At 39.1% G+C, this 21,322-nt stretch overlaps 1 protein-coding gene across 3 annotated transcripts in view; it reads right to left on the bottom strand.

Annotated features, from left to right (window-relative positions):
- CCAR1 (cell division cycle and apoptosis regulator 1) overlaps positions 1-21,322 on the bottom strand; it is a 48,932-nt gene that overhangs the window by 19,426 nt on the left and 8,184 nt on the right. For all 3 annotated transcript variants that reach the window (XM_007478250.3, XM_007478251.3, XM_056796294.1), the window contains exons 3-10: positions 12,787-12,959; positions 12,352-12,396; positions 10,870-10,902; positions 9,363-9,556; positions 6,754-6,868; positions 6,477-6,669; positions 4,165-4,294; positions 3,877-4,038 (exon numbers count right to left, since the gene is read on the bottom strand). In XM_007478250.3, coding sequence (XP_007478312.1) covers positions 3,877-4,038; positions 4,165-4,294; positions 6,477-6,669; positions 6,754-6,868; positions 9,363-9,556; positions 10,870-10,902; positions 12,352-12,396; positions 12,787-12,959 — 1,045 coding nt within the window. The remainder of the gene's footprint in view (positions 1-3,876; positions 4,039-4,164; positions 4,295-6,476; positions 6,670-6,753; positions 6,869-9,362; positions 9,557-10,869; positions 10,903-12,351; positions 12,397-12,786; positions 12,960-21,322) is intronic.

Raw genomic sequence — 21,322 nt, 5'->3', positions numbered from 1 at the left:
AGATCAGATAGTAGCCAAATTCAGTCTTTAGTCTGCAGTGAATTCTCAAAAAGTTAAGACCCATTCATATTCAAATAATTAAGTATAGCAACCCATTCCAAATTCAAATATTCATGCCTTAGCTCTCTAAACAACTTGAAGTTACTGAATGAATATATATTATACTAAGGAGAAGTATGTAGTTATAAGGTTTATTAATTTACCAAATTTATCTTCAAAGTAGGCTACATTTGAAAAAACTGCAAAGGATGAGAAAATAGTGGTAGAACTGCCTGACCCCTGTACCAGCAAAGGTAAGTGCCCACACAGACATCAAGACTTCAGGAAAGTAAGGAACTATACTGGGAAATATTTTGACCAAACTTAATTTTTAGAAAGCTGTAGAAAAAAAAGAAGGAACATGCTTTTCTGTAGTAATGAGGAATCTGGCATTAAGCCTAAGGGGTTATCACAGGATGGAAGAGACAAGTATAAAGGAAAAAATACATTTTATGATAAAGAAAAAAATGTAGAACAAAGGGCAAGAGTTATGTGAAGATATCAATATTCTAGGATGAGGTCATCTATTTAAAGCCTACGATGCCTTTTGTTTTCATATCGGATCACTGACAAGTAAAAGCCCTTCCACTAGTAAACCCGATCTTGCAAGAGATGAATTTAACCAAACCAACAAAAACCCCAGCCACGTGAGCTGTGCTTAGAGCTCCCCGTTACTACCATGAAGAGGGAGGTAAATTTCACTAACTATTCATCATGAACCTCAATCAGAGTTTGCTGATCAATAACCAACCATGCTGCAGAGAGCTCAGGATGCCTATCTCCTGACAGAGGAGGGATGGAAGCAAGTAAGAGTGCAGAGTAACAAATATATGTTTTTGTCATCATGGTTTTTTTTTTTTTAATATATGTGTGTGTGTGTGTGTGTGTGTGTGTGTGTGTGTGTATGTGTGTATGTGTGTGTGAGAGAGAGAGAAAGAGAGAGAGAAGGGAGGAAGTGGAATTCTGTAAATGGGAAAAATTTAATTTAAAAAACTGTCAGAATCCATCTGCTTTTTCATTTATCTTATGATGGTTCTGCTTAGCTCATTACATCATCTCACACAAGTCTTCTCATATTGCTTTGAATTCCTCATATATTTAGTTTCTTACATAATACACTAAGCAAATGTTTGTTAATTGACATTTATATGCCACAAGTTTTTTTGCCATTTAAGTGATGCATACCCACTTTATTTTTTGCTATCACAAAAAGTGCTGCTATAAATATCTGAGACTATCGGGGGCTGGTAGGTAGGAGTGTTAACTATTATACAATGATAGGAATTATATAAATAGATCTGAGAAAAACAATAACTCTGTTATGATTATAATTTCCTAAAAGAGAGAGGTAATGATTTAGAAGTCAGTAGCAAAAGCTGAGTGACCAGTCAATTTAGTAAGAGCTCACTCTGTGATAGGCAGTAGTGAGTGCTAAAGGAGAGGCAAAATCCTAAACCCATTCTCGAGGAATTCACATTCTAATGGTGGAGACAACAAATAATTATGCCCATACACGTTTTTTTAAAAAGTGTGTGTGTATATAGAAAGGAGGCACAGAGAGAGAGACAGACAGACAGAGGGAATGGGACAGCTGGGGATGGGGAAAGGATTATCACAGAGAAGGCATTGGCAGCCAAGGTGCCTGGGAAAAGCTTCCTGCAGAAAAAGGTAAGATGGAGAAGCTGGGTCTAGAAGGAAGTTGGGGAGGTCAGGAGGCAAAGGTGAGAAGGGAGTTCATTCTAGCAAGGGGGACAACCAGGGCAAAGGCATGGTTAGGAAATGAGTGTGTATAACAATGAACAGCAAGAACAAGAAAGGCATAAAGTATAAGAATCCTGGAAAGGCAGAAATAGAGGCAAAGCTATAAGCGTTTGAAACCCCAAACCAAGTTTCTATTTGATCCTGGAAGCTATGGGGTGGAGCCACAGAGCAGTTGGAATGCAGTGACATGGTGAGTAGAGGCTGGGGCAGAGGGAAGAGATCTGAGTCAGGGAAGCTTGAATGATAGTGGTGGCTATGTGGGTGAAGAGTGGAGAAACAAAACTTGGGGCAGATTTAACCACACGGGGTGAGTGTGAGTGGGGAGGAGACGACGAGGCCTAGCATCCAAGCTGAGGGGGCAGGGGGGATGGCTTGTGTTTCAGACACATTGAGGAGTCTACAGCAATTTGAGATGCTCCAAAAAGGCAACTAGTGATGTAAGAGTAGATATTTCTGAGAATCATCTGCCTGGAGTGATATAGATGGGATTCACATTCAGGCACAAGGTAGGCCAGATGGTCCCCAAGGTCTTTCTTCTTTTAAATTCAGTCATGAGGGAAAAAAATCACAAGTCTCTCTACCAACAAAATATCCTGAAGAATTCTAACTTCATCACAAATAACAGCTTGGTCCAAAGTAAAAGGAAATGTATAAAGGTACTTCCTATTTCTGTCTGTTCTTTCCCTAAGAACAGGACCTCACTGTAAACTTCTTTTCAGCCTCATTTAGAGTGTGGAGCACAAATGACAAATGCACGCTCCTCCTCCCCCCCTTCAAGTCTGGGATATTTTCTTGGTTGATTTTATAAACCTTTGTATATCATAGTCTAGGAATTCACATTCAAGGAAATACTTAGGAGATGCTGTCCCTCTCCAAGGGCAGACTAATGGGACTAGAAAGCTGATAAGCTTTGTCCTTTTGCCTTTCAACTTGTCCCCACCACTTCCTCTATATTGAGAACAGAATGAGGAAAAACACCAGCCTAAAAAGGAGGGGGGGAATTCTCGGAACATTTTAGCACTGGTCAAGGGTTTTGATATGCAGCCCATAGATAGATATAGAAAGTGTGGCCGTAAACAAAGAGACCATAACAGAGCAAATGGCAACCTGAGAACAAGTGCAAGGGAAGACGACTGACCACAAAAATCATTACGCTGGCTGATTTGTATGACATCTTTTCCCAGGGCATAAATTCCCGAGGTGGAATGAGGTAACTGAATTAACAGAAAAATCAGAAAGTCCTCCTACATGCAAGGTTTTTTACTAAAGTTCTGTTCTTTTAATATTGTGCTGATTCCAGTAAGCTTCACTTCTTGGAACCACTAAGAGTGATAGAATCCATAAATGAACTTTCCAAATAACTGAAGTAGTCCTTCTATTTAAGCTTCAAGACTTTTAGCTGAATTATTTTTAGTGAAAACAGCTTTCAAACGTACTCCATGCTTCCTTAAGCAGAAACCTGGCATATTCTGAATGAGTCAGGGTCACTGGGCCTCCAAGACCTCTGAGGGCCATCTGCTCTGGCTTACCATAGCCCTCCCTGGAACTGGACCCTTCCTCACAGGGCTTTTATAGCTTCCACTACGTCTTCTCATAACAATGTTTGGATGAGGTAAAATACAGGGACTTCCCAATTAGCCCTTAAAACCCAGAGTCTCTCTCTCTCTGCAGGAGCCCCTTTCCTGTGAGACTCCTATATACTGGACCTAGGGATGGACTGGGCCCTGCCCTGCCCTTCATCAAAATGCCACAAACAACACAGGCTTTTGTTTTTCACCTGTTCTAACTTTAAGAAATAGTCCTATCAATCAGGAATATCAACTTCATTTTTTTCTGAATCAAATAGCACATTATTCATGATTATGTTTAAAGGATAACATGTATAAAAGTAGTAGGGTTATTACCTCAGACCAATATCAGCCCTTTAATAATTTATAATGGTACTAAACTATAGAAAACCAAATTAAATTTAAAAGCAATCTTAACATGCAAAATTTTGGCAAATTAGGATAGCTAGGGACTGTTATAATAGAGATTTTGAGTAATTCAATTTTGAAAATACCAATCAGGACCTACCAATCTAGTGAAAACTTTGAAAACTGAACTGTGTAACGAGGAACAACACGCCGTGGTCTTCGAGGTGATCGCTCTCTCTCTCTTCGGGGAGATCTCTCCCTGGAACGTTTCCTCTGAGGTGATCTTTCCCGAGATCTACGTCTTTCTCGCTCCCTTTCACGACTTATAAGAAAAGTAATAAAAATTCCTTTTATTTTTAGCTTAAGAAAGCAAATCTTTAAAGAAAAACATTTTGACAGGTCCAACAAACAACGAAGAGGTCCTGCCACACTTTCTGAAACACCGTACCTTCTGTCATCTTTTCTGTTAGGAACTGGATCCCCTCTGTCATTTCTCCCTGAAAATCTGGATGGTGGATCTAACCTTCGTGCTGGTTGTGGCTGTGAAACTATACGGACAGGGGGCTGTAACAAACCAGCTTAAAGAGATACAGAGATACTTTAGAATTTATTTTTTAAAATTACAAAACCATCACCTAAGCTCAATTTTATATATAGTTGCCTACATATATGCAGAATAAGTATGAATTGTGACATGGGTAAAAAGAAAGGAATCATCAGAATAATTTAAGTGTTATCAAACACGAAATACTTTCTTGGTGACATTCTTCATAGGTTGTTGAAGAACAGGATACCTTAAAAATAGCCATTAAAACTATTTCAAGCAAAACCATACCCTATTCAAACAAGAAATGTTTTTGTTACAATGCAGACATAACTTGAACTTTGGATATAGGAAATATAAACTTTCACCAATCAACTAAATAAAGTCACAAAAACAAAGACTTCATATCAGAAGAGGGATTTCAAATTTGTCTTCTCTTTTCCAATCACCAGCATAGGTCAAACAAATACTAGACAAAATTTATTGGCCTTGAAATGTTTGTACTATCTGTTCGGGGCTAAAAAATTATATTTAAATTATTTTTAAAAAAAAGGATGAATAGATCTAACATCTCAAAATCCAATTATGAGTTGGTTTATAATCAGTAGTTCTCAACCATAGTGGAACCATAAGGAGGATTCAAGATTATCGGAACTTTGCAATTTCAAGATATGAAGTGATGAACAGAAAAACAGGAATTTCAGATAGGGTTCAACAAAAAGAATTCAATTTTATCCTTGGTGGTTCAAGATAGATGGGAAATTTGCAAGTTTTGATTAGAAACATGTTTTTCAATACCAGTCTATACAGAGGATAACAAATTATAGACTGAGGATATGTCTACTGTTAACTTGAATTCTGCATTTCCAATGTGTAAGTTGTGATGAAAAAAAAAACTTATAGAGTTCTGAACAGGTAAGTCTATACCAATCTTGCAAGAACATTCATATGCCAAACTGCTAGGCTCATAGCAAGTCAGAGGGAGTGTGTGTGAAGAGGGTGTGAGTGGGAGAAGGGGGGGTGGGGTGGTTCAATTTTTATGCATGTTAATACCTTTAATATCGAAGCTACCTAAAAATATTTGCACAGGGAGCCCCAATGTACCCCCAAATATGAATGGCCCAAGAGCTCAATTATCTGGGCGAGACATCACAGCCTCTCCCTTCCAGAGTACCTCTACCTCCCACCAGAAGTAGTCCCCTCCTCATTTAAGCAAGAGCACATTCTCTTCTTGCCCAGGGGAAAGTCTGAACTTCTGACTGAAATTTGGGACTCATTTCTTCATTAAAACCATAAGAAAAACAAACTACAATTCAGTTATATTATGGTTAAGATGTTTATCTAAGGACCAACTGGGAAACATCATCATAAACAATTGTTTCTATGAATGAGAAAATGTATTGCAAGTTTCATACAACCATCTTTAAAAAGTGAAATTTTGGAGTACTTTAAATAGAAAAATTTCTAAAGATGGGGGAAAACTGCCCAAAGCTTTGGGAAATTTAAGTAATAATGGTCATATTGCAATTTAAGGGGTAATTATTTAAATACAACTAAAAAACCAGACTAAGACTAATTCGGAAGCTGGAATGATATAAAAAATGAAGTACACTCAATCTTACTGCTTTAACACCATCCATTAAATGTCAAGTCACAGAAAGTAGTTGAGATCTTTCTTTCAAAAGTAAATTACAAACACAACTACATACCTTAAATCACACTTATAGAGCAGTTGGATACAATTTCATTAAGATCAGCATAAACCAGTAGACAAACACTTAAATAAGGAAATATCAATTCATGAATCCATTAGGAAAGGCAAATTAATGTAATCCCTGGTCTGTACTACCAAATTATTTCTAATGAAGAAGTAGTGAGTTTGAAGGATTTACTGATGAGTGGAAAACATTTAAGGAAAAAAGACTGTCTTTATTTTCCCTCTAGACTCAACTCTCTTAGTTTAATAGGAACCTGAAAGTTCCCTGCCCTTTTGCAATGAGCTGCACATTTCTCATGTTGGATCTTTAAATAATGTACTAGTTCACAGGAACATATACCTTGTGAAATCATTTTAAAGAATTTTATTGATACTGTTTCTGTAGCTGAAAGATAATAAAGATCATTTGCCTTACCAATAAAAATAAAATCAAATAAATAAATAATGTATTAGTTTGAAACCTCCCCCCCAAAGGACACAGCTCTTTTTAACATGATACCTTTCTGTTGTGGCTGCTGTAATAAAGGCTGGGGTTGAGTCTGAAGCAAAGGTGTAATGGAAGCTGCTGAAATCTGGGCTTGCAACAGTGACTGGGGTTGAGGCTGTGCCTGAACACCAAATGCTGTCGGCTGGGTGAGTGGTTGCAGCACAGCTGGTGGTGTCTTCAGTAAAGGCTGGGTTTGAGACTGATTCTAGAAGAAAAAAAAAAGAAACCCTTAGGAGCTGGAAGATTTTGGGTCCAGAAGTCTACCCTTTGCAGTCCACACAGTACATACCTGATTTGGCAGAGTCTGAATCCTCTGTGCATTCCATTTGAAAGGCATGCTGGGGTTGTAGGTGGCTTCCACCAATACTCTGTCGCCTACCTGGGGAGTTTTCCCTTTGACAGCACTGCAAACAGAAAGCAAGCTGAGATCTACAACTAGAAAGCCATTCCGCAAAAGTAGGGGCAAGTGCTTAAAATCAGGATGCTGTTTTGGTTTAGTCCTGGACTGGGATAGGGCACTCCTGATGAGGAAAGTTCCACCTTCAATGCCAATGGTGCAGGCTCTGCATTTCTGAATTCTACAGAGCAGCCTAGGTTCTATGGATCCCCTCTAACACACTACACTGACATTTAAAGGATGCAAAATACTTAACTTAAGCTTAATGTATAATCTGATAAGGAATAGAAATAGAAGTACCTTTGACTTCTGACCCCTACAATAATCCTCATCCTATCTCCTCTGAGATACCCTTTTTCCCAGTTCATGTCAGAATGGTAGCTGGAGGGGGCACTACAGAGCTGTGGGGAGGCTGACTTAGAACCACCAAAAAACCCACAAAAATAAGCTCTCTTCCTTGCTTCATACATTAAAACACGGATGCGATCACTATTCTTAACCCTACAAAGTGAGTCTCAACTATCAATCTGTCAGGGTGTTATGACCTGGCCTGATATCTGATTGCACGTTCATTTTATTTATTCTGAATTCCTCTTATCCAAAACTGAAGATGTGACCTTTGTATTCCCTCTCACTCTGTCAGTTCCCTGGTATGGTGAAAAATATCAATGAACTCTTAAAGTTTAGTACTGGTCGTTTACTGAAAGTTAGGGTTGGTGGAAGTGGGTTAACAAGCTTGCTGAGTATTGACCAAGCACATTTCATTTCATCTGGCTCCAGTCTCGCTTGGAAGATACACGTTACAAACTGTGTTCCAAATGGCAACTGTACCCCAGAGTCCACCTTCAATCTCCACTCCTTGGCACAAACTGTACAGCAGGCCACAGGAATGCTCTCCTCGTCTACTCTCTAGCCAATTCCTGAAGTCTGACCGTACTTTCCAAATTATTCAGTATGTGTTTTGTGTTGGCCTTTCTCTCTGATACTGTTCTTCTTATAGCTCTGTAGCCTTCCAGCCTAACACAACACTTCAACGTTTGCTGCTCTTCGATGGGCAACTCCAATAGGTGGCACAATGGTCAGTGATCACTAGTCTCCCGTCCCTGGCTGCCTTTCAAAATCTCCACTGGGATGCCCAATATATTTCTTAAACTCGTTATGTCCAAAACTGAACTCATTTCCCCCCAAACCATCTCCTGCTCCAACCTTCCCTCTCTCTGTTGAGAGCAATTCCACCCTCTTGGCTCACAATAGAGAAGTTATCCTGGACTCCTCGCTATCTCTCCCCAACAACCCATAGCTAAGCTGGTGCTGAAATGGATTTTTTCCTCTGTACCATCTCTCCAGGATCTCCCTTTCGTCTTTGACACAGCTCCCTCCCTAGTGCGGGCCCTCATCACTTCACACCTGGGCTGCTGCAATAGCCACTAGAGGGTCTGCCTGCCTCAAGTCTTTCCACATTCCAGCCTCTCCTCCATTTAGACGGCAGTGATTTCCTAAAATGTAGCAACCAAGTTACCCTCCTACTCTCCAGTAGCTCCCTATTGCCTCTAAGATCAAATACAAAATCCTGTTTGGTATAAAAAGTCTGCCTTCAATTAACGTGGACCCCTCCTACCTTCCTAGACTTCATACACTTTACCCTACATTCCCTGTGCTTTAAAAAACTCTTTCTCAGCTCTGGACATTTTAACTGGCTTCCCTAATGCCTGGATATTCCCCCCCCCCTTCTTATCTCCATCTCCTGACTTCCCTCAAGTCTCAGATAAAACCCCACCTATGAAACCTGTCCCAATCCCCCCCCACACTTAATGAGTGCCTTCCCTCTGCTGATTCTCTCATTTTTCCTGTCTATATTGTATTCATATAGCAACTTGCATGTTGTCTCCTCCCTTAGACTAAGTTCCCAGAGAGCAGGGGCTATTTTATCTTTCCTGTATCCTGAACATTTATCCCAGTACTTGGGACATAATAGGTAGGTACTTAATAAACTGCCAAATTGACGGACTGGGGGTCAGGAAGACCTGCGTCCCAGCTCAGCCTCTGACATTTACTAGCTGTGTGACCTTAGGCAAGTGACTTAACTTCTCTCTCCCTCAGTTTCCTAATTTGTAGAATAGAGTAACAAAATCTACCTCATAGGGCTGTTGTGAGATAACACATTTAAAGAACTTTTCAAACCTTAAAGAACTATATGAATATAGTTAATATAGAAATTAAAATAATTTATTATTAATCGCAAATCATTACAGATAAGTATTACTCAAAAAAGGATACTTTACCCACATAGATAACACCAGAAGGGCCAGGCAAGTCAAATGACACGCAAAAATTGTCATTTCTATCCGGCTCTTTATTTTCTTTGCCTTACTAATACAAACAATGCCCTGCATCAATGCAGGTAGCTTAGTCTTTGGAGGAATTCTTAAATCCTATTTCTTCCAGTGTTTGTAGAAGACACTAAGTTTATGGCAATGGCCAAATGACAATATACAGCTTACCTGAGCTGAAAAAACACATCCTCATCCACAAATCCAAAGGTATCATGTAGTTTTGTAACAACTCCCGTGAAGACTCGCTGCTTCTGAGTCTGAGGTTGCTGCTGACTGGACCGTGGAGTGGGGTACGAAACAGTGATTTGTGCTGCTGGCTGAGGAGTGGACAGGCTTAGGCTTGTCGGCAAGGCAACAGCTGGCTAGAAACAAGGAGACCCCAAAGTAAGCTGTTGAGGACATGACTAGAGTGCCTTCTTAAGAGAGGATGTGGACACAAGTGTATGTGATGAAAAGAAGAAGCAGCATAGAGTATGTATACTGACAAATCAAGGACTTGTTTTAAATGAGATGGAGTGAAAACTGTAGGAACTATTTAGAAATAAACAAAAAAAGAAGTTTTGAAAATCACTGTTCAACCCCAATGTTCTTCTCTCGATCCCCTGCCCCTCTAACTGGACTGGAAGAATTGAGGATGGGCTTCATTCCACTCTTGCTTCAGAAATCACCAGGGCATGGGACAGACAAAGTTTGGGATGGACTGAATCATTTCTTCCAAAGAATTAATGGGAAATAATCAGAAGAATTAGATCAGCTCAAAGGGAGTGTTTGCTTTGGGAATGGAAAGCCATGGCTTTCCATTTACTTGGCATGAAGAGTAAGGAAGACATCCAAAAATGCAGTGAAGTTCCCCAAATGGTCAGTCACTCTGACTGGAAGCTATTCCCCATCTCTCAACTAAAGGCAAATGTGGTTTTGTGGAGTAGAGGCCTGGTGGAGACAAGCCCCAGTGAATGCATCTTTTTGAATGAGAGGACAATTTCTAGTCTGGTACCACACTGCTAGATTTGTAATCTCCACCAGATGAAGACAAAGCCCTAAGATATTCCCCATGACCTGCAAAAGAAGGTAAAGTGCAGAAATTTAAGCTGTAAGGAGCAAAGGGCAGAAGAATCACATGTAAAAAGGATCTCATCCACTGGGGCTAAAATTCACTGGGGAATAAAGTTTATGTTAGAAATGGAGATATCAAAATTCACATTAATGTCATTTAATTTTTAACCTTTAATTTGGAATCATCTCCATTTTAAGCAGTTTTTAGCACACAAAAAAACATGTAGCTTCTCTACTAAATTAGTTCTTAGTTCTATGGTGGAAATTATTGGGATTTTAACGTTTATCCCTTTAAAATACAACTGACACAAACTATGAACAAGATCTATAACAGCTCACTAACTTGTTCAAAAAAATCCACTGGGGAAAAAAATACAAGATAAGCTTAAAAGACAACTAATTTCAGTATTTTCATGCAAAAGTGAAATATATTGAAATCCTTTTCATTGTCAAAATTAGATGAAAAGTTTTTATGACCAAAAATACTAAGAAATGAGACATTTCTTTTTCTGGTATAATAGACATTATCCATTAACTATTTGTGTAAGTACATTATGAAAATTAAGGCTGATCAATTTATCATTTTGACATCTGAGTAAAGGAATAATGAAGTCAAACTAACCTGTGTTAACAAGGTCTGCTGAGGTTGCTGCAACTAAAAAATAGGGGGAAAAGTGAGTTAATTGCAGAACTATAGTATATATGTATACATGCACATACACACACACACGTACTTGTGGCAAAAAAAAATATCTAACAAATGTTTGTGACATATACATATATGTGCTTTTTAAATGGCAGAACATTTTTACCCATGACCAAATTTTCCTTTTCATTTTAGTCACAGAAAATGTTACTAATTATAAACGGTAACCTGTAAAATATCTCATCTTTTTCTATTTCTGTGAACTCTGGCTGTGATAATATTTTGCCACTTTTTTGTTATCACTTCAGGCCATTCAATCAAATGAGCACCTGGTACCTTTCTGTAGGGCAATTTGACATAGTGTGTGGTAATAGCTAATGCTGGCATTGGACTCAGTCCTACTTCTGGCACTTACTGGCTAAATGACCATTAGCCTCTCTGAGCCTGTTTCCTCATCTGTGAAAGAGGTGTTAATAGTTGAATCACTGACCTCTTAGGATGTTGTAGGTCTCAAATGAGATGTATGTTATAATGATTTTGCACACTTGATTCACTTCCTTATGAAAATGTAGCCCCCTCCTCCCCCTCAAACTCTGCCTGGTTATTTCATTCATATGCTGAAAATATGAAAGAACAGACAAGACCAGAAGAATGGAAGAAGCACACAGTCACATCCTTGGCAATGGCTTAGAGCAGCGGTTCTCAACCTCTCAATTGGTAGCAATGAGAATACATAATGCACATCAGGTATTTACATTCTGAATCATAACTGTAGCAAAATTAGTTTTGAAGTAGCCACCAGAATCATGTTTTGGTTTGGGGTTGCCGCAACATGAGGAACTGTATTGCAGGGTCCCGGCATTAGAGAGGTTGAGAACCACTGGCTTAGAGTCACCAGAACATTAACAGTACATTCAAGGTGGGAAGAGGTTGGCACTGACCCACTAAAACCAGGAACTAAATCCAGGACAAAGTAGAAACAATCTCTATGTAGAAATAATTTGCATCTCTAAATTTAATTGGAAGGAGTGGGGAAAATGTAATTCAAGCATCACATGTTGCCTTTTTCTTTTTCTAACAGTAATGAAATTTGTCCATGTGTATTTCCATAAGTCTTACCTTAATATGAGAATTAATCTGTCCTAACTTCAGTTGATTAAAAACTAAAATTTCTCTATAATGCCACCTTTTAATATATTCTGCTCACACCCAACCCTCAATTGCCTCCAAGAGAACTCGAAACACTTAGGACCATGGCAAAGGTCATAGGAGACCAGTTCAACTCCCTCATTTGACAGGTGAGCCCAGAAAGGGAAAGTGATTTCTAAATTAACAAGTGGAAATTAAAATGCAAATATAACAAACTACAAAGTACACAGCTATGTTTAAAAATCAGGGGTATATATATATGCATATATATATATATATATATATTAAGTCAGAAAAAAAGGAACAAACCTGTTGCTGTACACTATATAGGGCTTGTTGAGGTTGTGAATATTGCTGGAAAAAAGAATGAAAATATTGTTCAAAGTAGCATCCAGAACTTTAACTAAATTTGAGAAAATTCAATCCAAACTTTACACATGTAGTAAAGAGTACACTGAAAGAATTTGTAAATAGTTAAATCTCATCAGGAAGAAAATGCTGATTGTTGATGTATTTTAAAACTTCCATATGGATTTGAATAACCAAAAAATTATTTTGTTAAAAATTTATTTCTATATTTTATTTACATGCTCACATGTGATCTAGCCCAAAGTAAGAACTGTTAAACTTATGTCTCAATGTTTCAACACCTCTTCTCTCATCACTCAGATTTTCTTTGGAGATGCAATCCAACTGGACATCTTATATTATAAACCAGAACTACACTAACTGGACAAGAGGTACCTGCTGCAAGGCTGCGGCTGCGGCAGCTGCTTGTTGCTGCAAGGCTGCTGTCTGAGTGAGCTGATAGTTTGCGGGAGTTGGTGTGGTAAGACCCGCTGCTGCCAGGGCCGTCTGCTGAGTGTAGATGGTAGGGGATGCACCAAGTAACGATGGCTGCTGAACCCCCAAAGCAGCTGAAGGAAAAAAAAAGAAAGAAATCAGTTTGGTCCCTTTCTAAGAATTTCCCAAGGGTGTTTCATTCATTCATTCACCCTCCAACGAGGGGAATTGCTGCGAGGAATTCTATAAAGCCTCAGAAGATGTTAAGCCTGGGGGACAGTGGCTGCTGGGGCTCTGATTGTACAAGGCTACACCTTCATTAGCCAGTCAAATAAAAGCAGAAACACAAGGAATCACAAGGACATCAAGTCTCCCAATGATTATGAATGCACAGCTTTGTATGAAAGCAAGACACGGAACATTCAAGGCCACGGAAAGTAAGATATGCCCCAATCCAACTCTACACAACTCAGTCATCTAAAATGGCATTTGTTACAAAGAAAGAATGTGAAAGAGAATGTGCTTACCTTACCTTTACCTTATGTCTTAATATTAATAATATCAGTTCCAAGACAAAAGATCAGTAAGGTTAGGCAATTGGGGTTAAGTGATTTGCCCAGACAGCTGGGAAGCAGCTGACATTAAATTTGAACTAGGACCTCCTAGCTCCAGGTCTGGCTCTCTACCCACTGAGCCATCTACCTCCCCCAGTAACTTGTATTTCTTACTTAAATCTTCAAACACATTTAGAGGGAATAACAATGGCATTTAAAACCACTATTATGGTCTGGAAGCTCTACTGAAAAAATCTTATCACTTCCAAAGAAGATAATTCTTAATTCTTTCTATTTTACTTATGGCAAGTTTTAACACAAGAGTAAAATATGCTTATCAGCACGGTACTTAAAATCACAACAATATTTTGTTGATTTTGATGCTCTGCTATAGAAAGAATGGGAAGTAAAATGGATCGCCTGGTGTCTATAACTTCATTTTTTATTTTGCTGATTTTTCTGAGCCAGAATGACCGATTTATGTATTTATTGTTTATAATCTTGGAGGACATTAAAATAGAGATTGCCTTGAAATAAAGAGGCAACAGAAAGGGCTGAATAAGGACCCATCCAAAAAAGAGAATTACAAAGCAATTCAAACTTTTGTGCAAGTCAATTAAATGCATACAATGAATAAATAACATAATCTGCTTAAATACAAGCCATGCAATATTTCACAACCTCATGTTGACAGTCCCAGGGGATAAGCATTATGTTGTAAGGATGTTCTATACAGATCACTCAAAAACCCCACAATCTATATAGTGCTTCTGAGATTAGGATTGCCAGACCTCTGAAAACTAGTTACTTTTGTACATGGGCTTACAACGGTTGCTGAAAGGTATTGCTTTTTCATGTCACAAAATGGCCAATCCTATTTGAAATGCTCATAAATTCCAACTGACCTCTTTGACATAGAATGAAAGATGAAAAGAATCTGAGTATACTTTACTGCTGCCTTTTACACCTGACCTTTTTCTTTTTTGAACAAAAGGTTGTTAAAAGCAGAATTAAAGGAAGACTAAAATACAAAACAAGCCAAAGACTGTAAACTTCAAAGGTTATTTTAAAACTTTCCTTCTAAGTCAGGAGCCTCAGAAAGGTAAGAAGTGGATGTCAGACTAGGACAGAACGTCTATGTCTTCCATAAGGCTCAAGAAAATGCTAGAGTAAGGGGACAATGAGGTTTAGAGTGACACTCAAATAACCAACCAACAAGCATAATTAAACAAGCCAGGCATTGTTGCAAGGTCCTGGGAACACAAGGACAAACAGATCTCTCTTAAAGAGGTTACTTTCTTTGGGTGAAAAGCAGGGATGCATATACAGAATATTCAGAAAAACATACAGAATAGATACAAGATACCTTGGGGGAAGGAAGGCTCTAGCAACCAAGTGGACATACCAGGAAAAGTCTTATACAAGAGGTAATGCTTGAGTTGAATCTTTTTTTTTTTAAACTCTTACCTTCCATCTTAGAATCTGTACTGTGTACTGGTTCTAAGGCAGAAGAGTGATAAGGGCTAGGCAATGGGGGTCAAGTGACTTGCCCAGGGTCACGCACCCAGAAGTGTCTGAGGCCAGATTTGAACAGAGGTCCTCCTGTCTCTGGGCCTGGCTCTCAATTCACTGAATCACCCAGCTGCCCCCTTGAGTTGAATCAAGAATTTCTAATTGGGGAGAATTTATCCTAGGCACAGAGGACAGCTGGGGTTCATGTGTAAAGGAGCCAAAGTGTGAGACAGAATGTCATGTGTTAGGAACAGCAAAGAAGTCAATGTGGATGAACGGGGTGGTGTGTAAAGGGGGGAAATCTGTAAACAAGGCAGAAAGGCAAGGTTGGAACCACACCAAGAGCTTCCAGTGTGGAACAGAATAAGCATCGAAACCCAAAAGAAAAGAGGCACTGCCACAGAGTTGATGTGAGTATACCTACACTTTAGCCATTATTTTGGAAGCTGTGCCAAAAGGCGGACACACTGGAGGGAGGAGAGATTTGAGCCAGGAAGACCAATCAGAATACAACTGCAATAGTTAAGGAGAGAAGTAAGGTGGGCCTGATCTGGGGTGGTAGCTGTCTGTAAGGAGACAAAGGGGTGGAGTGAGAGATGTGACAACCTGGCTGGGGGGGGGGGCGGGGGGCAGCAGGGAGAGGGAGGGAGAAGATGCAGTTACAAACCTAGCAACCAGAAGTATGGTGATGCTCTCAGCAGAAACAGAAAAGTGTGGAAGAAGCCTGGGTTTGGGGAGAAAAGACAGTTCTGTTTGGTCAGAAGCCTGAGATGTCTGGTGGTGACCATCTATCAAGTTTATCTTGGTTCTTAGCACTTAGCAACATAAGGTTCTTATTCAAATGACAGTAGACACAACTAGAAGAATACAATCCTATCACTCACTATAAATGAAAACTGGCCACCTGGTCTAAACAAGTCAAAAGAAAGTAAAACTGCTGCAATGTGTCAGGTGGACCACTGTGCTGACCTTGTAAGAGAACGTGGTCAAAAGCACATGAGATAAGCAGGCATGGGAGGGCTGTGATTTGTGGCAGTTAGAAGGAAGCAGACTAACCACATGGCTGAGATCATCCTTTACTGCTGACTTCATTTCTATGTTGTTGGCAGGTATCTACATTTCTCTATTTCAGATACCATCAAATTGTCGAAGGCCCTCTGCTTATGTTAAAGAGAAATGCAGTAATGTGACGCGAAGACAACATGCCAGGATATCGCAGGTGAGTGAGGAAAATATTCCCTACATAGTCGACATGATCTGAATTTATAACATTTAATTTTTCTTGAATGACTGCTTCACGTTTGTCCATAAAAGCTATGTTATGTATTCAAATTCATTAGCAAATATTCAAAACCAGTGCAACAGGCAAACACAAAAGGAAAAACAATCCTTTTTTAAAGGGCATAAGCGTCTCTGCTTAATTTTACCTGTCTGTTGCCTATGTACCTAGTGCTCTGTTTTTTAAAAATCAGGATAATGATCAGTCTAAAGAATAGGTTCCTCTATGCCCAAAGGACACAAAAAGACTGTCTGCCCTTTGACCCAGCCATAGCACTGCTGGGTTTGTACCCCAAAGAGATCATTAAGGAAAAAGGCTTGTACAAGAATATTCATAGCTGCGCTCTTTGTGGGGGCAAAAAATTGGAAAATGAGGGGATACTCTTGGATTGGGGAATGACTGAACAAATTGTGGTATCTGTTGGTGATGGAATACTATTGTGCTAAAAGGAATAATAAAGTGGAGGAGTTCCATGGAGACTGGAACAACCTCCAGGAAGTGATGCAGAACGAGAGGAGCAGAACCAGGAGAACATTGAACACAGAGACTGATAACACTGTGGCACAATCGAATGTAATGGATTTCTCTGCTAGCAGCAATGCAATGATCCAGGACAATTCAGAGGGACTTATGAGAAAGATGCTATCCACACCCAGAGGAAGAACTGTGGGAGCGGAAATACTGAAGAAAAACAACTGCCTGATCACATGGTTTGATGGGGATATGATTGGGGATGTAGACTGTAAATGATCACCCTAGTGCAATTTTCAATAATATGGAAATAGGTCTTGATCAATGACACAAGTAAAACTCAATGGAATTGTGTGCCAGCTACGGGAGGGGGTTGAGGGAAGGCGAGGGAAAGAACATGAATCTTGTAACCATGGGAAAACATTCTAATTCAACTAATTAAACAAAAATTTCAAAAATAAATAAATAGGTTCCTTCTATCACCAATAACTAGTCTCAAAAGAATGAAATAAAATAATTGCTATTTTTATTCTTAGCAAATTTATGACCTCAGTGACTCAAAGGGCAGCAGAAAGGCATATGGTAGGACACAGGTAGAAACATATGACCAAAAATGATGTGTATATGATAAATGATGTAAAAAAACATCTCAAAGGATTTTTAGGACCAAAAAATGTAGAAGGGTAATCATGTAGCAAGAGACACAATAAAGGAACAGAGCATGTGCTACTTGGTATCCTGAAGATATCAAACGAACCAGGAGAAGCACTGAGTGGCTGTTTTATGAAGATTTATCAAAGGACATTTATGAGAACTGTATATAATGAGAAACTATGGAAATTGTGATCTTCACTGAATGTATTTTCCACATTAAAATAACAGATATACAAGAACAGAGCTGTCAAATATGCAAGCATTAAAGCCGTTAATGCTCCTGGGTCAAGCTTAACCAGTCTAAAGTATAATTGGGAAATATTTCACACAATAAATAAAAGTACAAAAAATACACTAGAACACAAATAATGTTAATATGTGGTTTTCCAAGTCAACAGACAGGCACCATCCCTATTCTCAGGTGGCTCCATTTCTATTTGAATTTTACACCACTGCACAAGAAACTCCAGATGTCAAGCTGAAGTAGAAAACTTTTCATTAATCTAATCAGAAAAGCCCATAGGAAGGTATGGGAATTTTCTTTCAAAAAAGACAGTCCATCTGCTGCTTTTCTTAATCTACCTCTACTACACAACAACAATATTGAAGAAAATTATATAAATTGGATTGATAAAGCAGCAGCAGGGCTTGAAGGAATTGATGCCAATTCTGAAAGTCCTACAGTACTGGGGGTAAAATGCTATCAAACAGCTACAGAGAAATCTTTTGTGAAAAGAAGAGCCAATTGAAATGGCAAATGTCTTATTTTAAGAAATATCTCTGGCCACCTCCACCTTCAGCAACCACCACTCTGAACAGCCAACAGGAAAGACTCTGCCCGCAAAAAGGATCAGACTGGCAGTAGTGGGGGGGATTTTTGAGCAATAAAGTATACTTTAATTAAAGTATGTATGTATATTATTTTAAAACTATGATAAATACTACAATGTACTGAATAGATTACAGAATTATGTAAACATAACTTTTATAATGCTCTGGGAAACCTAAAAATTTGTGTGACTTGCTTTATTGAGAGAGTATGGAACCAAACCCACAATATCTCTGGGTATGATTGTATACGTCATTTTCTGAAGACCTGGATAATGCCACTCTGCCATTCAGGAGCCAGAAAAAAGGTAATATATAGGTAATAAATACTAATTTTTTAAAATCTTAGAGCAGTTGAATAATCTTTGGGCTCATAGACTGAGGAGGAAATAAAGCTGGCAGAGGGAAGAGAATAAATAAGTTTAAGGAAGATAACCCTAAGGATCAGGAAAAAGAAATGACTTTTTTTTCTCCTGTACCCACAGACCCTACCCTGAGACTCAGAACACAAGAGGCCAGTCTGCCTTCCAATGTGCACTCACAGTTCTGAAAAACAATTTGTTTACAAGCCTCAGATCATCTACATCATAGTAGTATTAGCAGCCTAATCGCGAAAAATCATCTTGTTCCAGAACAATCAGATATCTACAAAATAACACACACACACATACTCTCTTTCTTGATTCTCACAACAATACTATGAACAGTAGGCCCTCATTTTATAGACGAGGAAACTGAGACTGAAAGGGGTTAAGTGACTTGTCCAGGGGCAAGCTAACTAATAAGAATCTGAAGCAGGACTTCCTTATTCCAGGCCCAGTTGGCACTCTAGCCACTGCACCATCCTGCTAACTCTAAGCCTCAAATCAAACTCCTACCCCCATTCCAGTTTCCAGGTGACAGTTGAACTTAAAAAAAAAAAAAAGATCAAGTTTTATCACACCTTTCTTCGATGAACAATTACCTTGAACTTCCTGTGGCCTCAGGAATCAAGTTTAAATTCTTCAGACATTTGAAGACCTTCCCAACTAGCTCCCACCTTTTATCTAATACATCCTACTACCCTTTATACATTTTAGCATCTTTCTTGCAGTTTCCCAAATGATACCATCTCCTCCGTCCATGGCTTTCCATTTGGATGTCTCAGGTACTCCTCACCCACACCTCTATCTGGTTCACTCCCAAGCTTGACTCAAGAGCAACCTCTCCCAGGAAGCCTTTTGTTATTCCAAGTTGTTAATGTCTTCTTCCACAAAACCTGCCTTATATTTATATTTATTTATGTAGACATTTATATATGTGAATGGAACTATCTGTGCTGACTGCTCCAAGCAGGGCTTTTGACTTCTTTTATCTCCAGTGTCCATCTGGCCCAGAAGTATTAAATAAATGTCTGCTGGTTATTAGAAGCTTACTGAAGAACACCAAGTCATCTAATACACTAGAACACTGTTGCTAGGAAGGCCTGATCCTCCTCTTCTACCCAGGGTGGCCGAATTATCTCGAGGAAAGCCTCTGCCAGGCCACTGTCTCAGAAGGGCCCCAAGCCATCCACGCTTCCCTGCTTCTCCCCTGGGCCTCTGCCACCTCCTGGTATCATTTAGGAATTCAATTTGTGTTTTCTGAACTCTCTGTACATAAGAACTCAATTTCAGTTCAGCCAGTCTTTCCCGAGGGACGCTCCGCTATGTGCTATTGTGTGGCCTCTGGCCTCATGCAGCTACAGTCTAGCGGGATAGTAACTGACACGCATACAAGTGATAGGGTACAAAATAACACAGAGATGCAACATGCTATGGGCCAACCTGAGGGATCGGGGAGGTTTCATGGAAGAGGCAGCATCTAAGATGGGCTTCAGAATCTGAAGGATACATGCAACAGAAGAGAAAACAGAAGAAGAAGAAGAAACAGGGTACAGAATCAACTAAAGGAAAAAAGCAGGGAAGTAACCTAAGGAAAGCCAACTACACCTGGGCAGCCTGTTTCCAGTATGGTTGGAATAGACAGAAAGAAACAAGAATTTATTAAGCTCCTACCACATGCTAGGCTCTGTGCTAAGCATTATACAAATACTATTCATTTTATCCTCACTATAACCCTGAGGCATATATTATTATTATCCCCACTTTGCAGTTGAAGAAATTGAGGCAGACAAAGAGTAATGATGGACAGGGAAAGGAATAAGCACTTATTAAGCTTGTAAGTGCTTTATAAATATTATCCTGTTTCATCCTCACAGTAAGCCTTTGAGGTAAGGACTGTTATGATCCCCATTTTATAGTCAAGCCAAGTCTGAAGCCAGAGATAAGTGACTTGACCTGATCACACAGCTGGATACACATCTGAGGCCAGATCTGAAATCAGATCTTCCTTACTTCAAGCCCAGCACTCTATCTACTGTGCCACTTGGGCATCTGAGAGCAATCCAATGTTGTAACTAATGTCTGCCCCCAAAAGGTTCTTAATTTATAATCTGGTTAAGGAAGCAACAGTACACACATTAAGAATAAGGAACACAACTAAACAATTAAGTAGCACTAAATAGAAGGCCGTGTGGTCTACTAGACTGAAGTCCAAATATGGCCATTACTGAAAAGCTGTGCAAACACCAGAAAGCCACTTTTCTCTGGCTTCTTCACAATCATAAAATAAAAAAGATGGACCAATTAGTAGCCAAGGACCCCAAACTGCAAATTCTATGCTCCTATAAATACAGCAGGAGTTTAAAGGGTTAGGAAGAACACCCTGGAGGTATTATGCCTTGTGAATTATATGTGTAGAGCTGAGTGGCATTCTAGGCTGGGAAGAACAGGAAAAGTGGATAAACAAAGGAAATAGAGAGGAGGTCAGAAGACCAGCCTTCAAATTTAGTCTAAGAGAGTTAAAAAAAAAACAGATAAATAACTATTCATGCTACATGGCAGACTATGATAAGAGCAATAAAAGAAACCAAATTATGGAACTATGCCCAAAGGGCTATAAAACAGTATATACCCTTTGATCCTATAATATCACTACTAGGTCTGTATACCAAAGATATTTTTAAAAAAATGGGAAAGGACCTTTTTGAACCAAAATATTTATAGCTACTCTTTTGGCAAAGAATTGGAAATTAAGGTGATTGGTTGCACAAAGTTGTTATGTTGGTGATGAATACCATTGTGCTATAAGAAATGATAAACAGGATGATTTCAGAAAA

This window comes from Monodelphis domestica, chromosome 1, assembly GCF_027887165.1.
Source record: "Monodelphis domestica isolate mMonDom1 chromosome 1, mMonDom1.pri, whole genome shotgun sequence".
NCBI classification, from domain to species: Eukaryota; Metazoa; Chordata; class Mammalia; order Didelphimorphia; family Didelphidae; genus Monodelphis; species Monodelphis domestica.
Note: the sequence above shows the minus strand (reverse complement) of the source record. Positions and strands in the feature narration are given on the sequence as shown.